We start from the raw sequence: 23,130 nt of genomic DNA, 5'->3' as shown, positions 1-23,130 counted from the left end.
CCTAATTCCCGCAGTGGATGCAGCATGGTTGGACGGATTCTTTCCAATCCTTCTTGTTTTATAAAACTCAAAACGTTTTATAACTGGAACATGTTATGTTTTTATTTTTTATTTTTTATTTTTTTTACAGTACCATTATGCTGGTGAAAAGCCTTGACCTAGAAATTATCACACATATAGGCTGCACCTGCTGATCGGTTTGTAATGTTCACTCATTTGAGGCCACCCTGACGAAAAATATAGTAGCCTAATACTGTAATACATTTCAGACGGTTATTATACAAATATCACAGTACAACTATAGGGCCCTATATATAGGAATATTATAGGAATATCATTGCGACGCCAGGGGATGAAAAATGGCATGAAGTGCGATAAGGTCCCTATAAACTCACTATTGAGTGCCATAAACACACTGTAAGTGCCTAGGGAATACTGAATATTATAATGATTTTTCGTTTGGGCTATGGTGATGTGTGACGAAGGGTGTGGGGAAGACTACAATGGCATGCTTGCTGGGTTTTGGAGCCTCTGAGGTATGCCCCCCCCCCCCCCCCCCCCCCCCACCTCCCTCCTCCCTCACCGCGCGCCCCGCCCCCGCCTCTCCAGCGCGTCGCATCGCTCAGCGGCACAACACCGACAGCCAACACCGCACAACCCAGCAGCAGAGCTTACCTGGGTCCGCCAAGATATTTATATTTTCCCCTATCGGAAGAATATGTGTGGAGCGACGGAAAGCCCTGACGTCACCATGTCAGGTAGAGAGTGAAGGGAGGTTTGGTAACGGGATTATAACTAGGGGAGAGACGCTGCGGGTGTGCTGGGGGGGTCCTCTCCATCCCTCTGAACACCTTTCGGGCTCGGAGCGCACTTCATGGACGCACGTAGGATGACGGGCAGCTGGCCGCCGCTGCTGCTGCTGGCTCTCCTCGCCATTGCGGGAGGTGAGTAACTTGTCCGTCTAATGGCTCCAACGATGGGCTTTTGTGTGTGTGTGTGTGTGCCTCACCACCGGGGGCCAAAAACGACCGTGCGTTTGTGCATTAACGGAATCTGAATAGGTTTCTTTTAACTATGCGAACAGTGAGTATAAATACAAAAGGAGTGGTTATATGCTGAGGAGAGGCAGAGGTGGAGATAATGACTCTTTCATTGCTGTGTCACCATCTTTCTCATAACAGCAGGGAGCGCGACGGAATGGTGATGGAGGGGAGAAATATTGCTCATTCCATACTATATATCACGTTATGCGCATAGCACTCGACGTAGAAATACTACAGCAAATGTAAAATAGCTTACATTATTTACATTAGCCTATTACATAAAACCCTAACGAACAAATCACTATAATATTCCTATGACTTATGATAGTGTGTCTGTGGTTCTCACTCATGCGTTTATAGAGACCTGGTATTTTTGTCTCCTGTAGCCTATCACTATATATTCCTATAGGGACTAGTAGTTTTGTTGTGATAGCCAATTCGTATAGCATCCTATAGAATTACTATAGTTATTTTTTGTTTGGCTAAGTAACATTTTAGCTACAGATAAAATGGCCCATCTTTAAATGTATACAGGTGCTTTCCGCATTTTAAAGCCATTGAAAGGTGCCATTGTTGTTGCTGCTGATGGGCTGATCATAACGGAGTTAGATAGAACAATATACAAAGCAGTTATGGTAAGTCACTGTCAGTGGTTTGCAGGGTTAAAATCTATAAAACCTTACCTCACCTCTACAAGGACTTAGGCTGTGTAGGGACAAATGTGCAGTTAGCCTACTCTCTCTCTAAATATACAGTAGATGGATAGAATGAAAGAAAGAAAGAAAGAAAGAAAGAAAGAAAGAAAGAAAATGTAAAATTATTGGCTGTAACGGGGCCTAAAAGGGCATTAGTGCAGACCAATACACACATGAATACACACATTTGCTCACCCACCTACGCACGCACTTGCACTTGCACTCACTCACACACACACACACACACACACACACACACACACACACTCATTAACATCGAGGTCTTGGATTGAGTGGGCAGGTTAATGAGAGGCACGTTGAGCTAAAACAACTTCTACATCCTGTCATTAAAGGACAAATGATGCGTCATCCAGAGTTAGAGGAAAAGCCTTCTGGTCCCATAGAACAGCTCAGACAGATAAATGGATGTTGTGTTCATGTGCAAACCCTGAAGACACGCACGTTTTAGAGAGCAAAGTAGATAAGCATTGTATTTGCGATAGTGTTCTTGCAGGGCATTGGGAGCAAATGAGGTTTCTCATTTAGAGCAAATGGGGTCTGTATTATGTGACACAAGGTAAAGCGTAAAGCTATTACAGTGTTTAGACTTATTTTACTTCATTAAGCTGGCTCTAATTTGGTGTTGATTTCTGCTCAGCACGGGTTGGCCCTGAGCGGGTGGTAAACACATCAACTGATTGGCTGAATTTACGGCTGCCTTAATATTTGCAGCCAATCCATAGAAGTGACAGGACAAGGGCCGGCCCAGTGCCTCGAGGCAACTGACTATCTGTCTCTGGCTGTGTAGCAGTACACACAAACACACCTCCACCCACTCACACACATGCCTGGCCATCTGCCTTGCATTGACTAACCATCCATCATCACCTGTGGCAACAACATGCTCTCTCTTTCTCTCTCTGTCACACACGCACACACACACACACACACACACACACACACACACACACACAGAGAAAGAGCTTTACACCATGCAATTCATCACGATGCATCCAGAAGCAATCACACAGACATACAGTAGAAAATCAAACTCTCTGACCTGCATTAACCTGCCATTTATCATTACAAGCACCGGGACTGATCGTAATACCAGATAGAGTTATAGGAATGTGCACAATCACACATACACACACACACACACACACGCACTCAAGCAAACACATTATAGTTTAATAGCAGGCTTACAGGAACGTTTCAGTTTGGTAACTGACACTCCTTTACATGTTAGATCTGGGCCAAAGAATGAAATAATATTAGCTGGGCCTAATTTTCCTTGTTTGCAAATGTGTTAGAAGTCCGATTTTCCAAAAAGAAATTAAGACATTGGTGCAGATTCCGGTTCCCGTGGCTATCAGTTTTGGTGGATGATCCTTCATGAGTATGAGGTATGTGCGCTAAAAGATGAAATGCTAACGACATGAAATATCACTTTAAGGAGCTTCATAAGCAGTGGAGTACTAATGAGTCATCTTCCCTTAAGGGAGAAAATCTGATTACCATCATCCTCTGAGACTAAAAGCGTGTACACACACACAACACACACACACACACACACACATACACACACACAAACGCTGCACGTGTGAAAAAATGCACACAATGTGCACTCACACACGCACACACACCTGGAGCAGGGGCTTATTATATTATTTCATATTTTTGAAACTCACAATGAGGAAGCAAGCAAAATACGTAATCATAAAATATGTACTTAGAAAACACAACCACATGTGCAAAGACACGGACTAAAATAAAATGTGTTATATTCTCAGTTGTTCACACAGGACGGCACTCATGCTTGTAACGTTCATATCACATTCACATACAAGAAGAGCATGTTGAGTGTGTTTGTGGGTGCATGCATCTCTTTCACGCTCTCTTTCTCTTCCGTTTCTCTCACACGCATGAACACACCCGCATGCCACCTCACACACAACACACACACACACAAACACTAATCACAATGTCAGAGCAGAGTGGAGGAGGTGATAGAATGCAATGGAGAAAAGTGAGGTGAACTTTTTCATATTCAGTAACTTTACACCTCAGTACCCACAGCAACACTTTCTTACGTAAGACCCTCACACACACAGACACACAGACAACACACACACACACGCACACAAACTCACATGCACAAATGGAGTCACGCATTCGGTGGCTGTGCAAGGACACTCAAGGACATTTCACCACCTGTCTGAGACAGTGCCGTGAGGATCTAGCCGTCCTGTTGTGTGAGGAGGATGTCTCTTGTCATTTCCCCAGCAGGCCATGCATAATAAACAGGTCTGTGGTGCTGAGTTGACCGGATGCTGGGGGTTACTGGATATGGAGCTTGGTTTGCAACAGCCTCGTCAACCAGGAGCAAAAAGTGTATCTGGGATAGTTTTACGAGAAAACTTCCCTCATCTGCATCTTAGAAACTATGCATGGCAACGTCTTCCTCTCTGTGTGATTGTACCTGTGTGTGTGTGTGTGAGTGTGTGTGAGTGTGCATGCATCAGTATCTATGGCCACCACTCTTAGACAATATGAGCTAATCATTTCCTTGGCAGTGCTACAGTCTAGAAAGTTCTGCTCCGTCAATTTAGCCTGTCATCACTTTTCTGCTGACACTGTTCCAGCCCACAGTTCTCTGCAGCATCTCAACCTGCAGCATCTCATCAGTCCTCCTGTTGTCCCTCTCTCTCTCTCTCTCTCTCTCTCTCTCTCTCTTTCTTTCTTTTTCTCTTTCTCTCGCTTTCTTTGTCTCCGTCTCTATCTCTTTGTGCATGGCGTGACCCTGAGTACACTGTAGCAACAGGATCAGCTCACCAGCTAAGAATTAGAAATGCACAGCAGACATACAACGGAGGCCTGCATTCGTATGTGAGAGCGTGTGTTTACGTGTGTAAAACTCTGCGTGTGTTCATGTGTGATATGTGCAAGACTGTGTGTGTGTCTGTGTGTGTGTGTGTGTGTGTGTATGTGTGTGTGAGTGTGCAGCAGCAGCAGCACACAGCAGTGTGGCCCAGGAGATTAGAGGGAGGCAGAGGGAGAGCACAGAGGTTTAATAGAAACTTAAGCAGTGGAGAAGAGGAGCCAGATAAGAGACGTTTGGGAAGTTAAGAGTCTTAATTTTGACTTTGTCTAAGAATGTTATGAAAGAAGGAAAATGGTTGACTTAATGGAATGGGGTGCTTATGTTCCCCCCACGCAGCCATATGTAGACGGGAATTCAAGATGATACATACCTCCCTCTGATACTATCATGTATGGAAGAGAAAATTTGTGTTAATCCAATTTTCTCCATCTTATTCACTATAGGAATGATCTGGTACCTAAAAGTACACTGTGGCCTGGGAGAGCACAATAAAGCAGATCAGAGTAGAGTTAATATTTATTATTATGGGTTATTGTTATGGGTTGTCACAGTACACAAACTTTTCCACATGATACATGATACGCTCTTGTTATCAACTGTACAAAGTGATACTTTTGTACAGGAAAAACAATGAATAGTTCTATTCCAAAATACTATATATCCATTTTGGAAGATCATCATTCAATATCTCTAAAATATAGAGCATCCAGTCTGTTAAAGTGTTATTTTGTCAAGGACTTCAGTTACCTGCTATCCTTCAAAAAGCATAACCATAATATAAACCACAGCATAAAAATAACCTCTTTTGATTTTGTACTATTAGTCGTTTTGAAGGAGTAGGTGTTGCTTTTTCATATAGTGGAGATCTAATTTTGAAATGAAACCCTTCAAATATTATTTTAATGCCATGATATATTTTTTATTATGTTGATAAGGTCTATCACCTAGATGTTTTCTGTGTCAGTCCCACCCCCTCTACACATATTTCTCTCCACATTTCTCCCAGTCGCCGGCTCTGTCCGGGTGATAACATAGCCTCTGCTTTTATGGGCAGTAGATATGGCAGTTAGGCTCAAATAATGCTGTTATGAGAGACATTATCCAATTCAAATGATGTATTTTATTGCAGTCTCTGAAATATGCACCAGTGTGGTTGGAAAGCCATGTCATCTTTCATCCCAGAGTTGAGCGCCTTGGGCTCATTGGGTGTGTGTGTGTGTGTGTCTGCTGCCAAATAAATAGACCATATATCCCCACCTTTAGCACCTCTAATCGCATTTAAAGCACAGCTAGGTCTAGGCCCTGAACTGCAGACCTGTTAGTTCCCTATGAGCCGGACTGCAGCCTGAAGGCCTGCTGACTGGCCCGTAGTCAGGACTCAAGACTCAAAGTGATTGTGCTTTTGCCACCAGGCCCCTCAACTGTAGAACGCCCTGTTTACCATATTACTTAGGCTCTAATTCAGTATAATCATTTAAATCACTTCTTGAAATACTTTTTATGATTTGTATGTAATTGTTTTTTTTGTTTATCTTGCCCACTATTAATCTTTTGTTGTTTCTTATCTTTCTCTATCTCATTTTATGTATGTATTGTATTTATTCTTCTTTTAAACTGTATTATTATGAATGTTTCCTATTTTTATCTCCTCATCATTTATTGTAGGCTACTATTCACATTTTGATGCCTTTCTGTAAAGCACTTTGTAAAATCTGCTTTTATGTAAGTGCTATCTAACTAAATTTTATATTATTATTATCAATATTATTATTGTTATTATTATTATGGCCTTGTCCATAAGAATAGAACAGAATAGTACAGAATTGAAGTAGATGCATACAAACGTAAAATGTGTTAGTGACGTTGTTGTAATAATTTCCTTTCTCATCATTATTAGTTACTACACAGTAATGTTTTGATCATTGTTATTTCGATCATCACATACTAAACTTGCCATACGAGCAGCCATGTTCTTGACCAGGGAGTTCCTTGAACTTGGCGACAACAAAGCTTCCGCCCCCGGTTATTCCACAGTGGGACGGCTTGTTTTTGGAGTGCTGTGATATTGCGGCTGGGTGGAGGATCAATATTAATATCTCAGTTCTATGAGCACTACGGAGCCAATTGGATGCCGCCGGTAGGTCAACGGATCTCTCTCTTATTGATTTGAAAATATTTCAGCATAAAAGGTTCCAGCTGCAGCCAAAAAGCCTCTTTGGCTGAGCAGAGAGAGGAGAGGAGAAAGCAACCCTCCAACCTCCCCTTAGAGCAAGCTATATAAATAGAGATCATCACTATAATAGTCTTAACGGGATAATTCAATTAAGCTGGAGTTTGCTGCCTCTCCTCTCGCTTTGCCCTCATTTTCTCCACATTTGTCTTTACAGTGTGTGTGACTCTGGCCTCTAAGTAGCATGGTACGATCCCAACAACAGATGCTGTAAAATTCACAGATTGATCAGTTTATTTGATCAAACAAATTGAGGAATATTTATCTACTGAAGACTCAAAGGGTTTCTCAAGTCCATCGCCAATCCAAGATGACTATTTGAAGGTGTGTGTGTGTGTGTGTGTATGTGTGCATCTGTATGTATGTGTGTGGTGGTGTGTAACTCCCTTAGCTCCAGGGTCTAATGGGGGAGCCATGCTGAAATATTCATAGTGTCACATTAAGTTTGCAATATTTGCACTGGAAAACAACCAGAATACAACCTGAGCTACCAGCAACATTACAACCACTCAGCTGGGCCTTTAGCATGACATCGTGTCATGTGTAGAGAAAGAGAGAGAGAGAAAGAGAGAGGGCTGGGGGCCGGAAGGATCAGTCTATGTTTGGGAGTATTTATAGATATTGAAGATGAGCAGCCAAGTAACTTGTTTGTGCCGTGATCAGGCTTGGATGTAGACAGTTTTTTGCAGTCTTGCTATTCTCGAGACAAGAGCAACTAGAATAGACAAAAGCTTACTGTCTGGGTCTCTAATTTGTCTTGGTGTCGTTAAATATTAGTCTGGACTTTCATCTGAAGACCATGCAAGTATTTTTGTCGAACTGAAAATGAACAAAAATTATTCATGCTCAAATTATTAGTGCATTCTTAAGATTGTAATTTTGAAAGATTTGCACACAATAGTTCCTTTGCCACTTGAATTAATCACATTTTGGCCTTTGACTTTGTGTCAGCTTAGTTTTTAGTCTTAGTGGACTCCACTGGGACTGGTCTTGGTCTTTCAGGTCTCAACTGAGGAGCTGTTCACTACAGCACTGGATTTTTTGTTTGCCAACACACTGGGAATGACTCCTCATGCCACTGCTCTACAAATATGATTTAAAAATATAAAGGGAATATGAAGAGAATCTGACACTCCGCTGACAAAAAGTTGTAAATACAGAAAACTGTTGATTATCATTTTGCCAGTTTAGTACAAATAGTCAAGTCAAGTCAAGTCATATACATCATATACATACATCACTATATACCACACTACATCATATACTCTATCATATACATCACCACATACATATTACATATACTGTACCTCATATATACTACATGCTTCACCTGTCACATAGACAGCTGATGAATTTACCATTTGAATTAGGAGCCTCATCCATGTCCGCACACACAGCCTTTTTATTATGGGCTTCTGGGAATGATACACATTACTCACGTGATTCAGACACACACTAATAGTTATTTCCCATTATACAAGACAGAGCACACACATGAACGTATGAACACACACAAGGGCACGTGCACACATATACACACACACACACACACACACACACACACACACGCATATATGCATAGAAAGTGAGCTGACAGTCATGCACAATAAACATCCAGAGAGCTACACACATGTGCTGACAGCATTTGTATTGATGATGTTGGATTAACAAGGGAAGGGGCAATAACTGGACAGCGGCTGTCAGCGATGGGGAGATGGAGATAACAGGAAGGAGAGAGGGAGGGAGATTGAAAGGGGGAGTGAGAAGAAAATATGGGCTGGAGCAGAGATAAAAAGACAGAGAACGTGTGAGAGGAAATGAGAAGGAAAGAACTCAGGAAACAGGATAGAGCAGAAGAAAATTTATATAAAAAAAAAATGGGAGCAAGGAATTGTGTGTTGAGTTTACGGGGCATGATTAGAGTCCTCATTGATCCAGAGACAGAGGCTATCATTCCTGTTCAGTGAACACAGCAGCGCTGCAGGGAGAGAGGGAGGGGAGGAGGCTGGGGGGAAGGTGGAAAAGAGAGATCAAGGGAAAATAGTTGGGGGAGGAGAGTGTCAGAGATAAACACAGAAACGTACACATTGATAGGTGCGGCCAAATGATAAAAAAACAAAAAAAAACACCAGTGGGATACATGTGTTCCCGGCTTGTAAATTCCCATCCAATCCGTGTATTTTTAAATCACTGGTGACACATCTTAACATATAAATATAACTGTGTGTTTGTTTGTCTTGATTTTAACCGTGTCAGCTTTTACCTATTTGTCTGCACCATTAATAGACTATAAAATGACAAGAATGAAGAGAGACTGGCAGCATTGGCAGCGAGTTAACTGTAAGCAGCCTGTGTTTATCTACAGGGAGAAAGTGTGAGAGGAAACGGTGAGAGGGAAAAGATGGAGATGAGAGAGAGAGGCAGGGAGTGAAATACGGGGAGAGGAAGGAAGGAGGGGGCGCAGAACAGTTGTTTTTCTCTCCGAGTCGTGTCTCTCAGTCAAACGCCTCCCCTCCTGTGTGCGGTGTTGTGACAGCTCTGCCCAAACTCGACCACTCCACAGATATGACTATACGGCCTGCTACGGAGGGAGGGGCGGGGGGATGGAGGGAGGGATGGGGAGGAAGACAGGGCAAGAGAGAAGTGAGAGATGGAGTGAAAATAACCTAAAGCAACAAAAGACTGGCAGCCGGGGAGGAGTGCAACACAGCAGAGGAGAATAGGGAGAGACAGAGCAGAGGCAAGAAGAGAGTGATAGAGACAGAAAGGATAGTGATAGAGACATTCAGACTGGTTGACTCATTCTTATGATGTCAGATCTTGTAAGAAGTGTGTATCAAGCTGTGCTGACGTGCTCCAGCCGGCAGGGATGAGTAATGCCATGGTTCAAAGACTTTTGCATTCTCAATACACACGGATAGCCAGCTCACAATGCCGGGCGTAGCCAACCGAATCACAAGAGGAACAAGGGGCGGTGGCCAAAGAGCCAAGCTCGACGGCACCGCTGTGTGTTTGCATGTCTGATATGATACAAGTGGGTTATTTTTTTTATAAAGGCCAAGAAAGGCATGGAGGGTCACAGCTACTTTTTGTCTGACGTTGCGGGCGGATGTATGTGACGATGGGCTCTCGTTACAGGCGGCCTCGGAGCAGACACAGAGGAGCGGTTGGTGGAGCACCTCCTAAACCCCGCCCACTACAACAAACTGATCCGTCCGGCGACCAATGGCTCAGAGCTGGTTACTGTGCAGCTGATGGTGTCACTGGCCCAACTCATCAGTGTGGTGAGTATGTGTGTGTGTGTGTGTGTGTGTGTGTGCTTGTGTGTTTGGATCTGTGCGTACCCTTCCCAGCAAGAGTCTGACCCAACTTATATTTCACCTTCAATGCTCATTACACCAACAATAAGACTCCATAGGACTATAATAAATACAACTAGAAGGCACTCAGAGAGCCCAATACTGAACAATTCTCCAACTTGCTGCTCCCAAAGACATCAGCCCTATCACTTAAATCTTAAGTTAAATTGATTTATTGTCCCTGGAAACACATAGAATTTGGAATCAAGTCTCTATCCCTGTTAGTTTTGTAGGTACAGCTAAAAAATGACAGTGGTCTAATGGGTGAAATCCCAGATCTGGATCACCACCAAAATCTAATCAATTGTTCCTTGGCTCAAGGCCGATCTGTCCACCAAATTTCATGGAAATCTGTTCACACATTTTTGGAGATACCCTGCTTACAGACAGACAGACAGACAGACAGACAGACAGACAGACAGACAGACACAGTAACTAGCAGGGGTGAAAACATCACCTCCTTGGCTCCATAGAAGCGAATTATTTTAGGTGTGTGTGTGTGTGTGTGTTGATCATACAGTACAGTTTGCATGATACATGATGTCTTCTTCTTCTTCTGCAGCATGAGAGAGAGCAGGTGATGACCACCAATGTCTGGCTGACGCAGGTGAGACTTCCCTTCATCCCCCTCTTCTCCTCATCCTCCCTTCCTAACATACGGCTGTCATTCTATGATATAGAGTAAGAGAGAGAGAGAGAGAGAGAGAGAGAGAGAGAGAGAGAGAAAGAAAAAATATAGGCTTGTAAACTAGACTATAGGCTAAAAAATAAATTGAATATTAGATTTTGGATGTTTTTACTTTAATGCATTTTACAGTGAGACGGGCCAGTGGAAGTGAATCACATGCTCAGAGGGACTTAGATGATAATGACAAATAAGACTTAGGCAAACATGGATAATGAAGTACGCTTTGTTCAAATTAACCCTTTTCTCAGCAAGTTCATGATGATATGTACATGCCCATTCACATTACATAATACAATGCCATATTATCAGTAGATCCGCCATGGTATATGAGCAGTGGCCCAGTAACTGGAGGGGAAAGATGCATCTCTATATTCCATGTCTGTGTTACTGGTCCAGCGGCTGGCACCGTCGAAGCCTGCCTCAACTCATGAGGATTGTCCGGTAGCCAGCAGGTCTGGAAGATGCAAAGATTGGTTAAATCGCAGACACACACAGTAAGAGAGACGTTAAACAATCCACATCCTTGGAAATCCAAAATCTGACAACTGTAAATATGAGTATCGAGTTGAAATTTTAAAGCCAGAAGCACAGATTGATTTTTGAAGCACAGATAACAGCACAGAGCGTAAGTGCTGAACCCCAATTTCCCAGTTGGCTATTTGGACAGTTTGTGATTTATATGCTTATCATAGCCCTCCATGCAAAATCTGTGAATATTGTGACTCCTGACTGAGCTCTGACCCTCTTATACATGGCTGGCTGTCTGTGTGCTTACAGCTGGGGCCTATAGCATAGTTGAGCATTTAGGTATACACATATGGGCATATGCACACACACACAAAAAAATACCCCATCAACATATGTGCTTACTTGCGAGTGCAGGTGTTTGGACATAAATTGGAACAAACATATGTTTAATTCAGTCATATATTTAGATCATAGATTAATCCGTTATGAGCCAGAATCAACCAGATGACAATTTTTTGAAGAGGCTTGAAATATAATATCATACTTACTTTCATGCAGTGAAAAAAATAATTTTGATGAGTGTGTTTGTAAGTTGATGCATTTTCTCACATGTACATACACACATACACACACACACACACACACATACACATGCACTTGAGCAAGTTAGGATTTATGACATGTAACTGAGCGTAGAGTGGCCATCAGTGCTTTATGGATCTCTCACTATGGGCAAGCGGGGGAGCCAAGGACAGCTGTCCTGAGCCAAGACATACTGTAATGACCATAATGCATCACAGTTACTGCAGCCGACCTAGCACGGGCGTTACAGCTCCAACATGGCCGTGACATAGCGCAGCCAGAGAGAGCTGCCATTGCAGGTCAGTGAGGCTCCAGTGCGGCAATATCAATAAATGACCTACACCGTAAAGAACAAGGGAATGCTGGTCTTTTTACATGAGGCCGCACAGAGGACATGAACACATTTGCTAATGCACACACACACACACACATGCACACACACGCACACATGAACAGCCTTAGATGCCATTTTAATCACACTGATTGGATATGGGTTTATGACTAGGTGTTTTTAAAAGACCATTCAGGGTCAGGGTTGAGATGAGTGCTTCACTGTCACTTTGGCTTATGAAAGATGTTAGCTTAGAGGACAGACAGCACAGGATGTTCCCCGGACTTACGTGGCTTTTGATGTGTCACACTGATCAACAGACGGACAGACAGACAGATATTCACCTCTCTTCTCCTCTCAAGATGTTTTCTCACTGCTGTATGATTGGTGGATGAGTGACTAAGCATTGTGTTTTCGTTGGCCCTCAGGAGTGGCAGGACTATCGTCTGACTTGGGTCCCAGAGGAGTTTGATGGGATGATGAAGGTCAGGCTGCCCTCAAAACACATCTGGCTGCCTGACGTGGTGCTCTACAACAAGTGAGTCACTCCCCCTCCCTTCCTCACCTCAAAATACTCCCACAAAACACACACACACACGGACTCACGGATGCATGCATGCACACAAACATGCACAGGCACTAAAGCTCATACAAGCACAGTATAAACAGTAAAACTCATGCAAGATCACACACGCACACATACACACATAAGTGCGCTATCCACTAATACCAATGTGTTTTGACCCTCGTGAATCCCCTTTTTTACACTCGCCAAAGCCGGCTCCCTGGTGATTTGGCCTAGCTGCTGTCATTGTAAGTCGCTCTGGATACGAGCGTCAGTTAAATGGCTGAAATATAAACGTCTGCTACACGCAGACCCACCACACATGACTGAATATGTCCACAGTCATCGCCTCATGTCCCTCATGTTGGCCTCACATTACCATACCTCCAAGTCTCACGAGACACTTCAAAGGTAACAGAGAGCTGGAGACATCCGCGACACACACACAGGTATGGAAGCACGTGCATACACGAGCCCACATAGATGTTTGCAAATGCCCATGTGCATATGTGCACACACCCACGCATCCACACATAGAAATACATACACACTCACACATGCGTGCACGTGTGCGTGAATACACACACATACAAACACACAAACTGCCCTCTTCCTCCATCTGTTTCGGTTGTTTAAAATGTGTGTGTGACTGTTTATGTGATCTGTGCGCAGCTCCAGTATCCCTTTGCAACAGATGCTAGATAATCAACACGGTCTTTACATTTCAATTCAGTCATAACCTTGACAGTATCTACCCACCACAAGTCAGAGCTCAGGAACATCCCTTGGTGTAAAATTCCTCTCTACAACATCTATAGCACTATGTATAATACTCCACTCTAAATGTGTGTTGGTAATTTTTGATTCTGCTGTTGAGAATAGTGCGAGTATAATCTAACTAAATGCCTAGAGTGGTGTTCTGCGTGAGGCAGCACACCACTCGTCTTAAAGGTAATGGAAACTGAGTGTCCGCCTACAGTAGCTTATCAGAGTACAGTGATCTGTCTGGCCTTCTCCTGTTTCCCTCCTTCCATCTTGGCCTTACTAAAGATCCAGGACCCAACCACACTGGATGAAATGATCTGGTTACCCCCACACGGCCCAGGTCAACATGTCCTCCTCCATGTTTCCTCTACTGCTTCAAACTCTCTCTGTCAATCACCTTAACAAGTGCTCTGCACACAGCAGTCCCGAAACTGCTAACTGGCTTGGGGACTTTTCACTTATTAAGTAAAATTAATTATACTAAATATACTTGACTTGGTTTTGTTACACAAGTTGCAGTAAAGATGCTGTTTGTTATACCTGAGCGAGGCGCAACAGTAACTACAGTAGACGTTTTTATTTATGGATTGTTTACTTGTATATGACACATCTACAGCAGTATAGCCACCATTAATCTGCTCTCTTGCCAAAATCTTGAGAGAAATTCAATCTCTACAGCTTTAATCCGTTCTCTTGCCAAAATCTTGAGAGAAATCCAATCTCTACAGCTTTCATGCTGTCAGTCTCAGTTGACTTCTGTCTGAGGTGTCTAATTTGAGCTGTTTAACCCGACCCAACCTGACCTGTGAGCTGTTTCCTGTCCAGACTACATGTTCATTCGAGTCCCACTTCCTTTTTCCCTGTGTTTGTATAAGAAAGTGTGTGTTACCTTGCTGTCCTGATAGATCTCACACTCTCATCCCTGTGACCTCCACATCCAAGTATATATGTGTGAGTGTGTGGGAGTGTGTGCGGGTTTGTGTCCGTGTGTGCGTGTGTGTCACCGTACCTGGCGGACTGTAACTATAGACTTAGGTTAAACTCAGACTTGGCTATCTGTATGTTGTCTCTCTTTCTGTTCAGATCAAATACCCTGGCTGCGTGTGTGTGTGTGTGTGTGTGTGTGTGTGCGTGTGTGTGTGTGTGTTTATGTCTGTGTGTGTCTATTCATGGAGCTCTGTAATGATACGTAGGGGTAATCTAATGAGATGCAGAGACGAATCACCATGTTCCACCGTTTATAGCACCCAGGGGGAACATAGCCACTCATCATACTTTTTGTGTGCAAAATTGAATTTCTATTAAATCACCGCTCGAATGCTCCGATTTATCTCTCACACCCCTTCTCTTCTTTTCTCTCTCCTCTCCCTTTTTTCCTCCCTCGCCCTGTTTTCTCAGTGCTGACGGGATGTATGAGGTGTCGTTCTATTCTAACGCGGTGGTCTCCTACGACGGCAGTATCTTCTGGTTACCGCCGGCCATTTATAAGTCCGCCTGTAAGATAGAGGTCAAGCACTTCCCCTTTGACCAGCAGAATTGCACGCTGCGCTTCCGCTCCTGGACCTACGACCGCACCGAGATCGATCTGGTGCTCCGTACTGACGTGGCCAGCATGGACGACTTCACGCCCAGCGGCGAGTGGGACATCATCGCCCTGCCAGGCCGCCGGAACGAGAACCCGGCCGACCCCACCTACGTGGACATCACCTACGACTTCATCATCCGCAGGAAGCCTCTGTTTTACACCATCAACCTCATCATCCCCTGCGTGCTCATCACCTCGCTGGCCATCCTGGTCTTCTACCTGCCCTCCGACTGCGGGGAGAAGATGACGCTCTGCATCTCCGTGCTGCTGGCGCTCACTGTGTTCCTGCTGCTGATCTCCAAGATCGTCCCGCCTACTTCACTAGATGTTCCTCTAGTGGGGAAGTACCTGATGTTCACCATGGTCCTGGTCACCTTCTCTATCGTCACCAGCGTGTGCGTGCTCAATGTGCACCACCGTTCGCCCACCACACACACCATGCCCCCCTGGGTGAAGTTGGTTTTCCTCAACAAGCTTCCCGCCCTGCTCTTCATGCGGCAGCCCAGGAACAGCTGCGAGCGCCAGCGGCTGCGCCAGAGGAGGCGGGCCCAGGAGCAGAAGGAGGGGGGCCGCGGCGGGGAGGCCGGGGGCTTGATGGTGGGCCTGGGGCTGGCCGGCGCCGGGGGGAACGGAGGCGGCAGCTCCACGGGGGTTTTCGGCAAGGAGAACAGTGACCCCTGTACCTGCTACGTGAACCGGGCGTCTGTCAAGCAGTTTGGAGGGGAGCTGGGGGGTGCAGGAGGCGGAGGGGGATCCATGGATGGTCTAAATGGGCTGAGGGAGAGTCGGGAGGGGAGCTCCGGGAACCTGTCCCGGGGCAAGCAGGCGGCAGGAGGTCCTGCTCTGACTCAGGCCCTGCTAGGACAGGCCTGTCCAGGGTTTGAGGAGGCTGTGGACGGGGTGCGCTTCATTGCCAACCACATGAAGAGCGAGGATGATGATCAGAGTGTGAGTATTATAGTATCCTGACGTGTATAATATCACTTACACCATGAATATTCCATATTATCCCGTATCAAGGGAGAGTATTATGTTGTCCATATGTGTATAACATCATACTATAAAGCTGCTCATTGCGTATTAATATATAATCAACCATAAAAGCTCCATGAAACCACAAAGCTCCAAAATCACGAACAGCATAGATCTGTATTTTGAATTATGGTGAATGTACTGGTACAGAGCGGAGCTGTTTAGCTCTACTGTTTGAAACGCATGTGGGACTGTAGCAGAGCATGAGCAGAGGAGACAGATCTGGCAACGCAATCATAGCCCTCTGAATATTCAACACAGACATGTAATTATAGCTGCGGCGTGACGTGAGCATAGAGAAGGAGTACAACCGGGTTCTCCTGGCGCCGGAATGGAGGAGCAGAGACGGCGGAGTGAGGCACGGCATTTTATCTCCTTTTCCTCGAGGCATCTTAGGGGACCAGCCTCCTCTCCTGGAATGAAAGACCCTGACATAGCAAATTAACAATCCTCTGTAATTCTGTCCATCATCTCCATAGTTACCGTCCCGTCGCCATGCCGACCGCTTTAAAAACCAACCCCCCCCCCCCCCTCCTGGCACAGTGGCTCACCAGCCCTCCCCCTCCTCCCCAAGCCATCATCGGAGGGGTTACAGTGTCAGCCCGCCCTCCGTCTCTCTGCCCTCCGCTCATTCTCTTTTCTCTCACGTCCTTCTCCTCCTCCTTGACTTGGGTCGGACCTCATCAGAGCTGTGTGGCAGAACGAGTCTCCACTCACGTTAACCCTTAACCTCCATTAACCCTCCGCATATAGGTAAAGGCAGAGGGAGAGATAGAGGGAGAGAGAGAGAGAGAGAGAGAGACAGAGAGAGAGAGAGAGAGAGAGAGAGAGAGAGAGAGAGAGAGAGAGAGATAGAGAGAGATTCTGCTCACTTTAATCTTTCTCTTTGCCCCATCCCAAACCCCTTTCTCCCTCCCCCCATACACAGGTGAGCGAGGACTGGAAGTACGTTGCCATGGTGATCGACCGCCTGTTCCTGTGGATCTTTGTGTTTGTGTGCGTGTTTGGAACAGTGGGAATGTTCCTGCAGCCGCTCTTCCAGAATTACACAGCCAAGACCATCACCAGCACGCCAGGCTGACCATTCCCAGGCCCCCAGCACGCTGACGGACAGCTCCCCCACCCAATCAGCACAGCAGGACAGCGCCGGAGGGGGGGGGATCTGGGTTTTATTGTGTCTGTGGAACTGGAACTGGAACTGGAACTGAACAGCAACCACACCCATTACCTTTATAGCAATGTTTTTGCAAAGAACAACTGTTTTTCTTGTATGAAGAAAAAGGGGAAACACCATCATATTAATAACTGCAGTTTTCTCCAGACGATCAATGGACTGACCTCCCTTTCTGGTGGAAAGGTCCCTCCCTTCTCTCCTCACAAGCCAATCAGGGAGAGAGGAAGCTCCGGTTTACTCCCTGTAGAACGTTACGCCAGCCAATCAACGCTATCCGCCTGCAGCTGACTGCTCAATTGACACATGACATGTCCCGCCTTCAACTGCTACAGACATTACTTAATCAGAATCTTGATTGATGTCAGTGGGAGCTAATCAGAAAGGGAAGGGAGGTTCATATCAAGGTTCTTATGCGTTTATTTTCTTTTTTCTCAAATCCACTACTTCAATTAACTGATTCAGTATATTTTATCATAGCATAGCGGCTTACCACAGTATAGCGTTGAGTATATATTATTAAGATTTCTCTATGTGTTAGCTCATGCAGGGGTCTGTTGCTGGTAGAGAGGCTATGGTGTGTTGTATGATTCTATAGATTAAACAAGAATGTGATATAAACTGTACTACACAGCCTGTGACGCGCACACTAACACAATATGTGTACAAGCAACAGATTGTGAAGGAATGAAGTAAAATACATAAAAGGTAGTTATGTTAAAGGAAGAGCAAGGTAAGAGAGATGCATTATTATATGAAAGTGGAACGGGTATGGTAATAGATTTTGCATGAACAGTTTTTTGCTTAGACAGTTCTGCACAGTAGGTAGAGTACAGTAGCAGCCTGCAGTGCCAGAGTGCACAGTTGCAGTGAGGTGAGTCTAGCTCCTGAGAAACTGAGAAGTCTGAGCCAAGATGGTGGAGCGGACTTCATATATGATGGACAGTGGGAGCTGGAACATGATTTCTCCAGGATGGAGTATTTAGGACTCAGTTGAGACGGGGCAGAGATCAGTATTGGAAATAGTAACGTGTGAATCAAATGGATCAGATGGAAGGATGGGAATTCTCTCATGGAAATTAATCTATTGTGTGTATTAATATGTAATTGCACAAATGTTTGTTTTCTGTCATTGCTGTGATTTCCATATCAGAGTATGACAGTGTCTCACTTGTTCCTCCTTCCTTCGCTTTTCTCTTTCCTTCGCTTTTCTCCTTCCTTCTCTCCTCTCCTCTCCTCTCCTCTCCTCTCCTCTCCTCCTCTGACTCAGTCCTGTGTGTAACAGTGTGTAATGCCGTATTGTAATGAGCATATACACACACAAAGCTATTACCGCAATGGGCTCTGTTCATTTATATAATGTTCAGAGCATATGTATACATGTATGTATGTGTGTGTGTGCGTGTGCGTGTGTGTGCGTATGTGTGGCCCATACCCCAATGCATTATCACATCTGTCAGATGCAATGTTCAGGAGAGCGTACTTCCCTCGGTGTCTCCCCCACCCCCTCTCTGTTCCTCCCTGCCAACCTCTCCCTAATTCTCTCCCCTTTGTCTGTCCTTCCATGGACAAACCCAGTTTTGACATTTATTCCAATTAGGATAATGATAACCTACACTCCCTAAACACCTATTCATTAAGGCAGTCTTTCTTTTCATCTTGGAATGGCCGATTTGTCATATTTTCTCAATCCTCCCGGCCCCCTGACAACCCAGCAAGATGCAAAAGGCCTATTGAGGCGCACAGTGAGCGGGGATTAAATTAAAATTTCAAATACAGCACTGAAAATAGAAAGACATGACAACAGGACCAACACTGAAGCAGTCATCAGATCAGGCAATAACTGACGGCAAAATCATAAGCAGCAAAGCAGAGCAGATGAAGCATAGGGCAACACATGACAATAAACAGTACAAATTACAGCAAATTTTGTAATTTGAAATTATATCTGGGGAACAGACATGAAATCTAGGAAAAATTGACTGCAGCTGGAGCAAGCACAATCCAGACAGGGAGAGGGAATAATATCTAGAGGCAGCATAGGCAGAGACAAAGGATTGCTAGTGTTGTTCCTGCGTGGGAAAGCCACTGTAAATCTCTGAAAGAACGCTGTCTAATCCTTAGTCACTGCCGCTCGATGTGAGAATCCCTGGTTTTTCACGGTGGTGCGGTCCGGTCTGCAGCTCAGCACAGCGCTGGACGGGGAGAGAAGTCTTTCCCTCACTGTCTCTCTCTCTGGAGGATGGGATTATCCAGGGGATCCCCCGCAGATCCCTAACAAGTGGGAAAAGCCTATCAAGAGACCCGTGAAAACTGTAGGCTGCACGACGCCAAGGCCGACAAAGTGCTGCTCGTTTCTCTCTCTTTGACCTTTTCCCCCTTCCTTCCTTATTTTCCTCGCTTCCTCTCTCTCATTCTCTCTATCTTTCACCTTTCCTCCCCCCCGACTATCAGATCTGCTCCTGTGCACACCTTAACCAGTCCAATAAAGGTTGTAGGTTCAGATTAATCAAAGTCTGTGTCTGTGGTATGTTTTTACACACATGCACACACACACACACACACACACACACACACACACACACACACCACGTATACTGTCTACAAACTAGGGTATTGCCCAAACTTCCCATTAATCTTACACCACAGGATAGAAAGAAAGAAAGAAACATTTCCTGGCTTTCTAATATTAATGCTGCTTAACTTCCTTTTCGTACACACAGAAACACACACACACCAACACACTCACGCAGTGCTTTTTCCCTCTAGGAAGCGGGGCTTTTAAACAATCATTGGTGTAGAGCCCGACCAAGGTCACATCACGTTCCCACTATTCTACTGTAAAGACTGTAATGTAGGTTCAGGAGCCAAAGTTGGTATTAGTCATATAGTGTGACCTTATTTGATGCAGAAGGACAGTATAAAGAACTGAACATCACAGCAGAGGACCTGTCGCTTACAACATCCACACTAACAGACATGCAACTGTCTACTTATATCTACTGTTCATTTCTGAAATATGATACATATATATTGAAGAATAGATATTACTTTGTCTACAGATCAGTGATCATCCTATATCCAACCCATTCACTGCTAATATACAGTGCTATACCAGCATGTGCAAAGCAGATGAAAGGTAATACAAAGCTACTCGATTCAACCAAGGGCCACTTGCTGCCACCTGCTGCCCATTCTGGGTTTTTACTCTTCTTTTCTGTTGTAATCAAGTACAACCGACAAATTATTGTTTGAGTAAAGGTCGTTTTTATTCTATCCAGGAGGAAAAAGCTTTTGCATGAATGAACAAAAAAGGTTTACAAAATGAATGAAAAGAAAGAGAGACATATATTCACATATTCAACAATGACAGTTATTGATATTGACTTCAACTCTCCAAATTTTCACTCTGCAATAAATAATTGTAATGGATGGATAGGACATTGCACACAAGTACACGCACACACACACGCACACACAAAATGCTTACTGCACAACAGACCGATGCGCATGGGTGTGTGTGTGTGTGTGTGTATCTGTGTGCATAAAGTCCATGACAGAATGTCCCATGCAGGGGCTCAAGTGGTAGCATCTTCAGCCTTCTTTCCGATCTTGACTATTTCCTCCCTGGACTGTGTGCGTTGTGGTGTGTGTGTGTGTCTCTGTGTGCGTTCACTTCTTTTTCTCTTGCTTTTCGTTGTACTCCAGGAAGAAGTCGTTACAGGCCACAGTAAGAGCCCCGACCAGGATGATGAACTCGGTGAAGTCCACCTCCCCATCGTTGTTGGAATCCAGGTCTCCCATAACCTTATCCACTGCCTCCTTATCCTGGGCGTTCTGCAGCCAGAGAGGAAAAGAGAGAATGTGTGAATGTTAAAGGGTACAAAATATGGTGCAGGTAATACACTCATTCATGTATGCAGATATGCAGCATATCTGTATCTTGTATCTGTATGTAAGTGTACAGTATGTACAGTGTGTGTTGCCTCCTTACCCCCAGGTAGCTGCCCAGCTCTGCGGTGAGCATCTCTTTGAGCTCAGCTCTGCTCAGTGTGTATTTGTCCCCCTCGTTGCCGGAGTACTTATGGAAGGTCTGGATCATGAGCTGCATGGCGGTCTCCAGGGTGGAGGAGTTCTCTGAGTTGGGGATAGACATTCTGCTGAGAGAAGAGAGAGGAAGAGAGAAGAGGAGGGAGGAGGGGAGAGGAGGAAACAGGAGGAAGAACAGACCATGTCAGAGCCCTGGCCTTCAGTATCTGCTCTCTCAAGCATGGAAGACGAGTCTGCTGCAAATCAATACAAGTTAAAGCCTCTCACTTCTCTCCCTCTCTCATGCACATACACACTTTCTTTCTCTCTTTCTTTCCTCTCTTAAACAGAGAGATGGACAGACGCACACACACAAACAGATAAGTGTGAAACAGAGGCTACGATATCATTACTAAGATATCTATAACCCAATCTGCTATGGAGCGTAGAAGTGTAAGCTATCCAGCAGCAAGAGAGTTATTTGGCAGAAGCGGAAACCCCGCAGACCCCTGGAGTCAAGTTGGCTCTAGCAACTGTTTACTCATCAGAAGGGTTTCCTCTCTGCCAGTGGCCCTGATAAGGATTTTGCTACAGATAAACTGATCCTCAGTTTGTGTGTTGCTTTGCCCCAGCGAGAGGACCTCTGGGAGACAGGAGATGGTTAGCAGCCGGACATGTGAGCCAGCTGATAAGAGTGAAACTCTAAACTGGTAAAACAGCCAAACCAGTAGAGATGTAACTGGGACACACAGAGGCAGGGAACCTGAGCCGGCCTCTACCTGAGCTCTGCCGGATGGCAGGGAACACCGGAGACAGGTGTACCTCCTTGCCTTTCTTTGACCTACACCACGTCCAAACACTGAAGCTGCATCCTAACTGTCAATCACAAGACAGCCTCTCCCCATCTCCTCCACATATTCAGGAATCAATAGCATACAATACACCTCAGACAGACATATTGATGCAGTGAGACAATAAGGTAAATTAAGGTTAGAATGGAGTAGAATAAGTGGAGTTGTTGTACAGATGACCAACATCCTGTAAATAAACATAAAGCCCATCCTGCCTTTGTTTCCAGTGCACAAGGACATACATGCAAACGCAAGAGACAATCCACAACACACAATATCATGAATTAGCTGCACACTCACAAAACTGCATGTGAAAGTACAACATGACCCTAGAGAAAGGCAGAGAAACTGTTTTTAGCATTGACATCTGTCTTCTCCATCTTTGAGCCTTCCTGTGTTTCTTACCTGAGTGGAGGACGAGTGCTGGCCTGCGGGTCAGGTGGAGAGAAAGAAGGTTACAGCGACTGATGAGGAGGATGAGGAGGACAACGTCTTAAATACACCCCGCTCTCCACCCATCCCACTTCTCCCCTCCTCTTCTCACCCTCCTTCCACCTGTTGCTCCTCTCCTCCTTCCCATCCCCCCATCTCCTCTCCTGCTTCTCTGTTTACGCGTCAGACACCTGCCATCCGTTAAATGGACACACATAAGATCCATCTGCCCCCTCTGTCAGAGATGTCACTAATGGTACTGTAAACTACAGCAAGACATTAAGTAAATAGTTTCACCCATAATATGACCACAAGCCCTGACACTGACCTCTGTAAGTGCCCTTGCATACTTTAAATGTGAGCTTGTTATTTTCAGATGTCAGTCTGCGTGGAAGTTAAGTACCTCAGCAGATATTGATT

The 23,130-nt window shown here is 44.8% G+C and overlaps 2 protein-coding genes across 2 annotated transcripts; one reads left to right on the top strand and one right to left on the bottom strand.

The window, feature by feature from the left end:
- Positions 1 to 922: 922 nt before the first annotated feature.
- On the top strand, positions 923 to 17,308 carry chrnb2 (cholinergic receptor, nicotinic, beta 2). Its single transcript, XM_071911184.2, has 6 exons — positions 923 to 944; positions 9,991 to 10,136; positions 10,774 to 10,818; positions 12,709 to 12,818; positions 15,009 to 16,143; positions 17,156 to 17,308. Exons 2-6 carry the CDS (start codon positions 10,107 to 10,109, stop codon positions 17,306 to 17,308), a joined length of 1,473 nt encoding a protein of 490 aa, XP_071767285.1. The 5' UTR covers positions 923 to 944; positions 9,991 to 10,106.
- Positions 17,309 to 20,668: 3,360 nt separating this feature from the next.
- On the bottom strand, positions 20,669 to 21,707 carry s100t (S100 calcium binding protein T). The gene is made up of 2 exons (XM_071911185.2): positions 21,393 to 21,707; positions 20,669 to 21,235 (listed from the first exon to the last, which is right to left on the bottom strand). The coding sequence occupies exons 1-2, from the start codon at positions 21,552 to 21,554 to the stop codon at positions 21,071 to 21,073; spliced, it is 327 nt and encodes a 108-aa protein (XP_071767286.1). The 5' UTR covers positions 21,555 to 21,707; the 3' UTR covers positions 20,669 to 21,070.
- Between the last annotated feature and the right edge of the window lie 1,423 nt (positions 21,708 to 23,130).

Source organism: Centroberyx gerrardi, chromosome 12 (assembly GCF_048128805.1).
Source record: "Centroberyx gerrardi isolate f3 chromosome 12, fCenGer3.hap1.cur.20231027, whole genome shotgun sequence".
Lineage (NCBI taxonomy): Eukaryota > Metazoa > Chordata > Actinopteri > Beryciformes > Berycidae > Centroberyx > Centroberyx gerrardi.
This window is presented reverse-complemented; position numbering and strand designations above follow the sequence as displayed.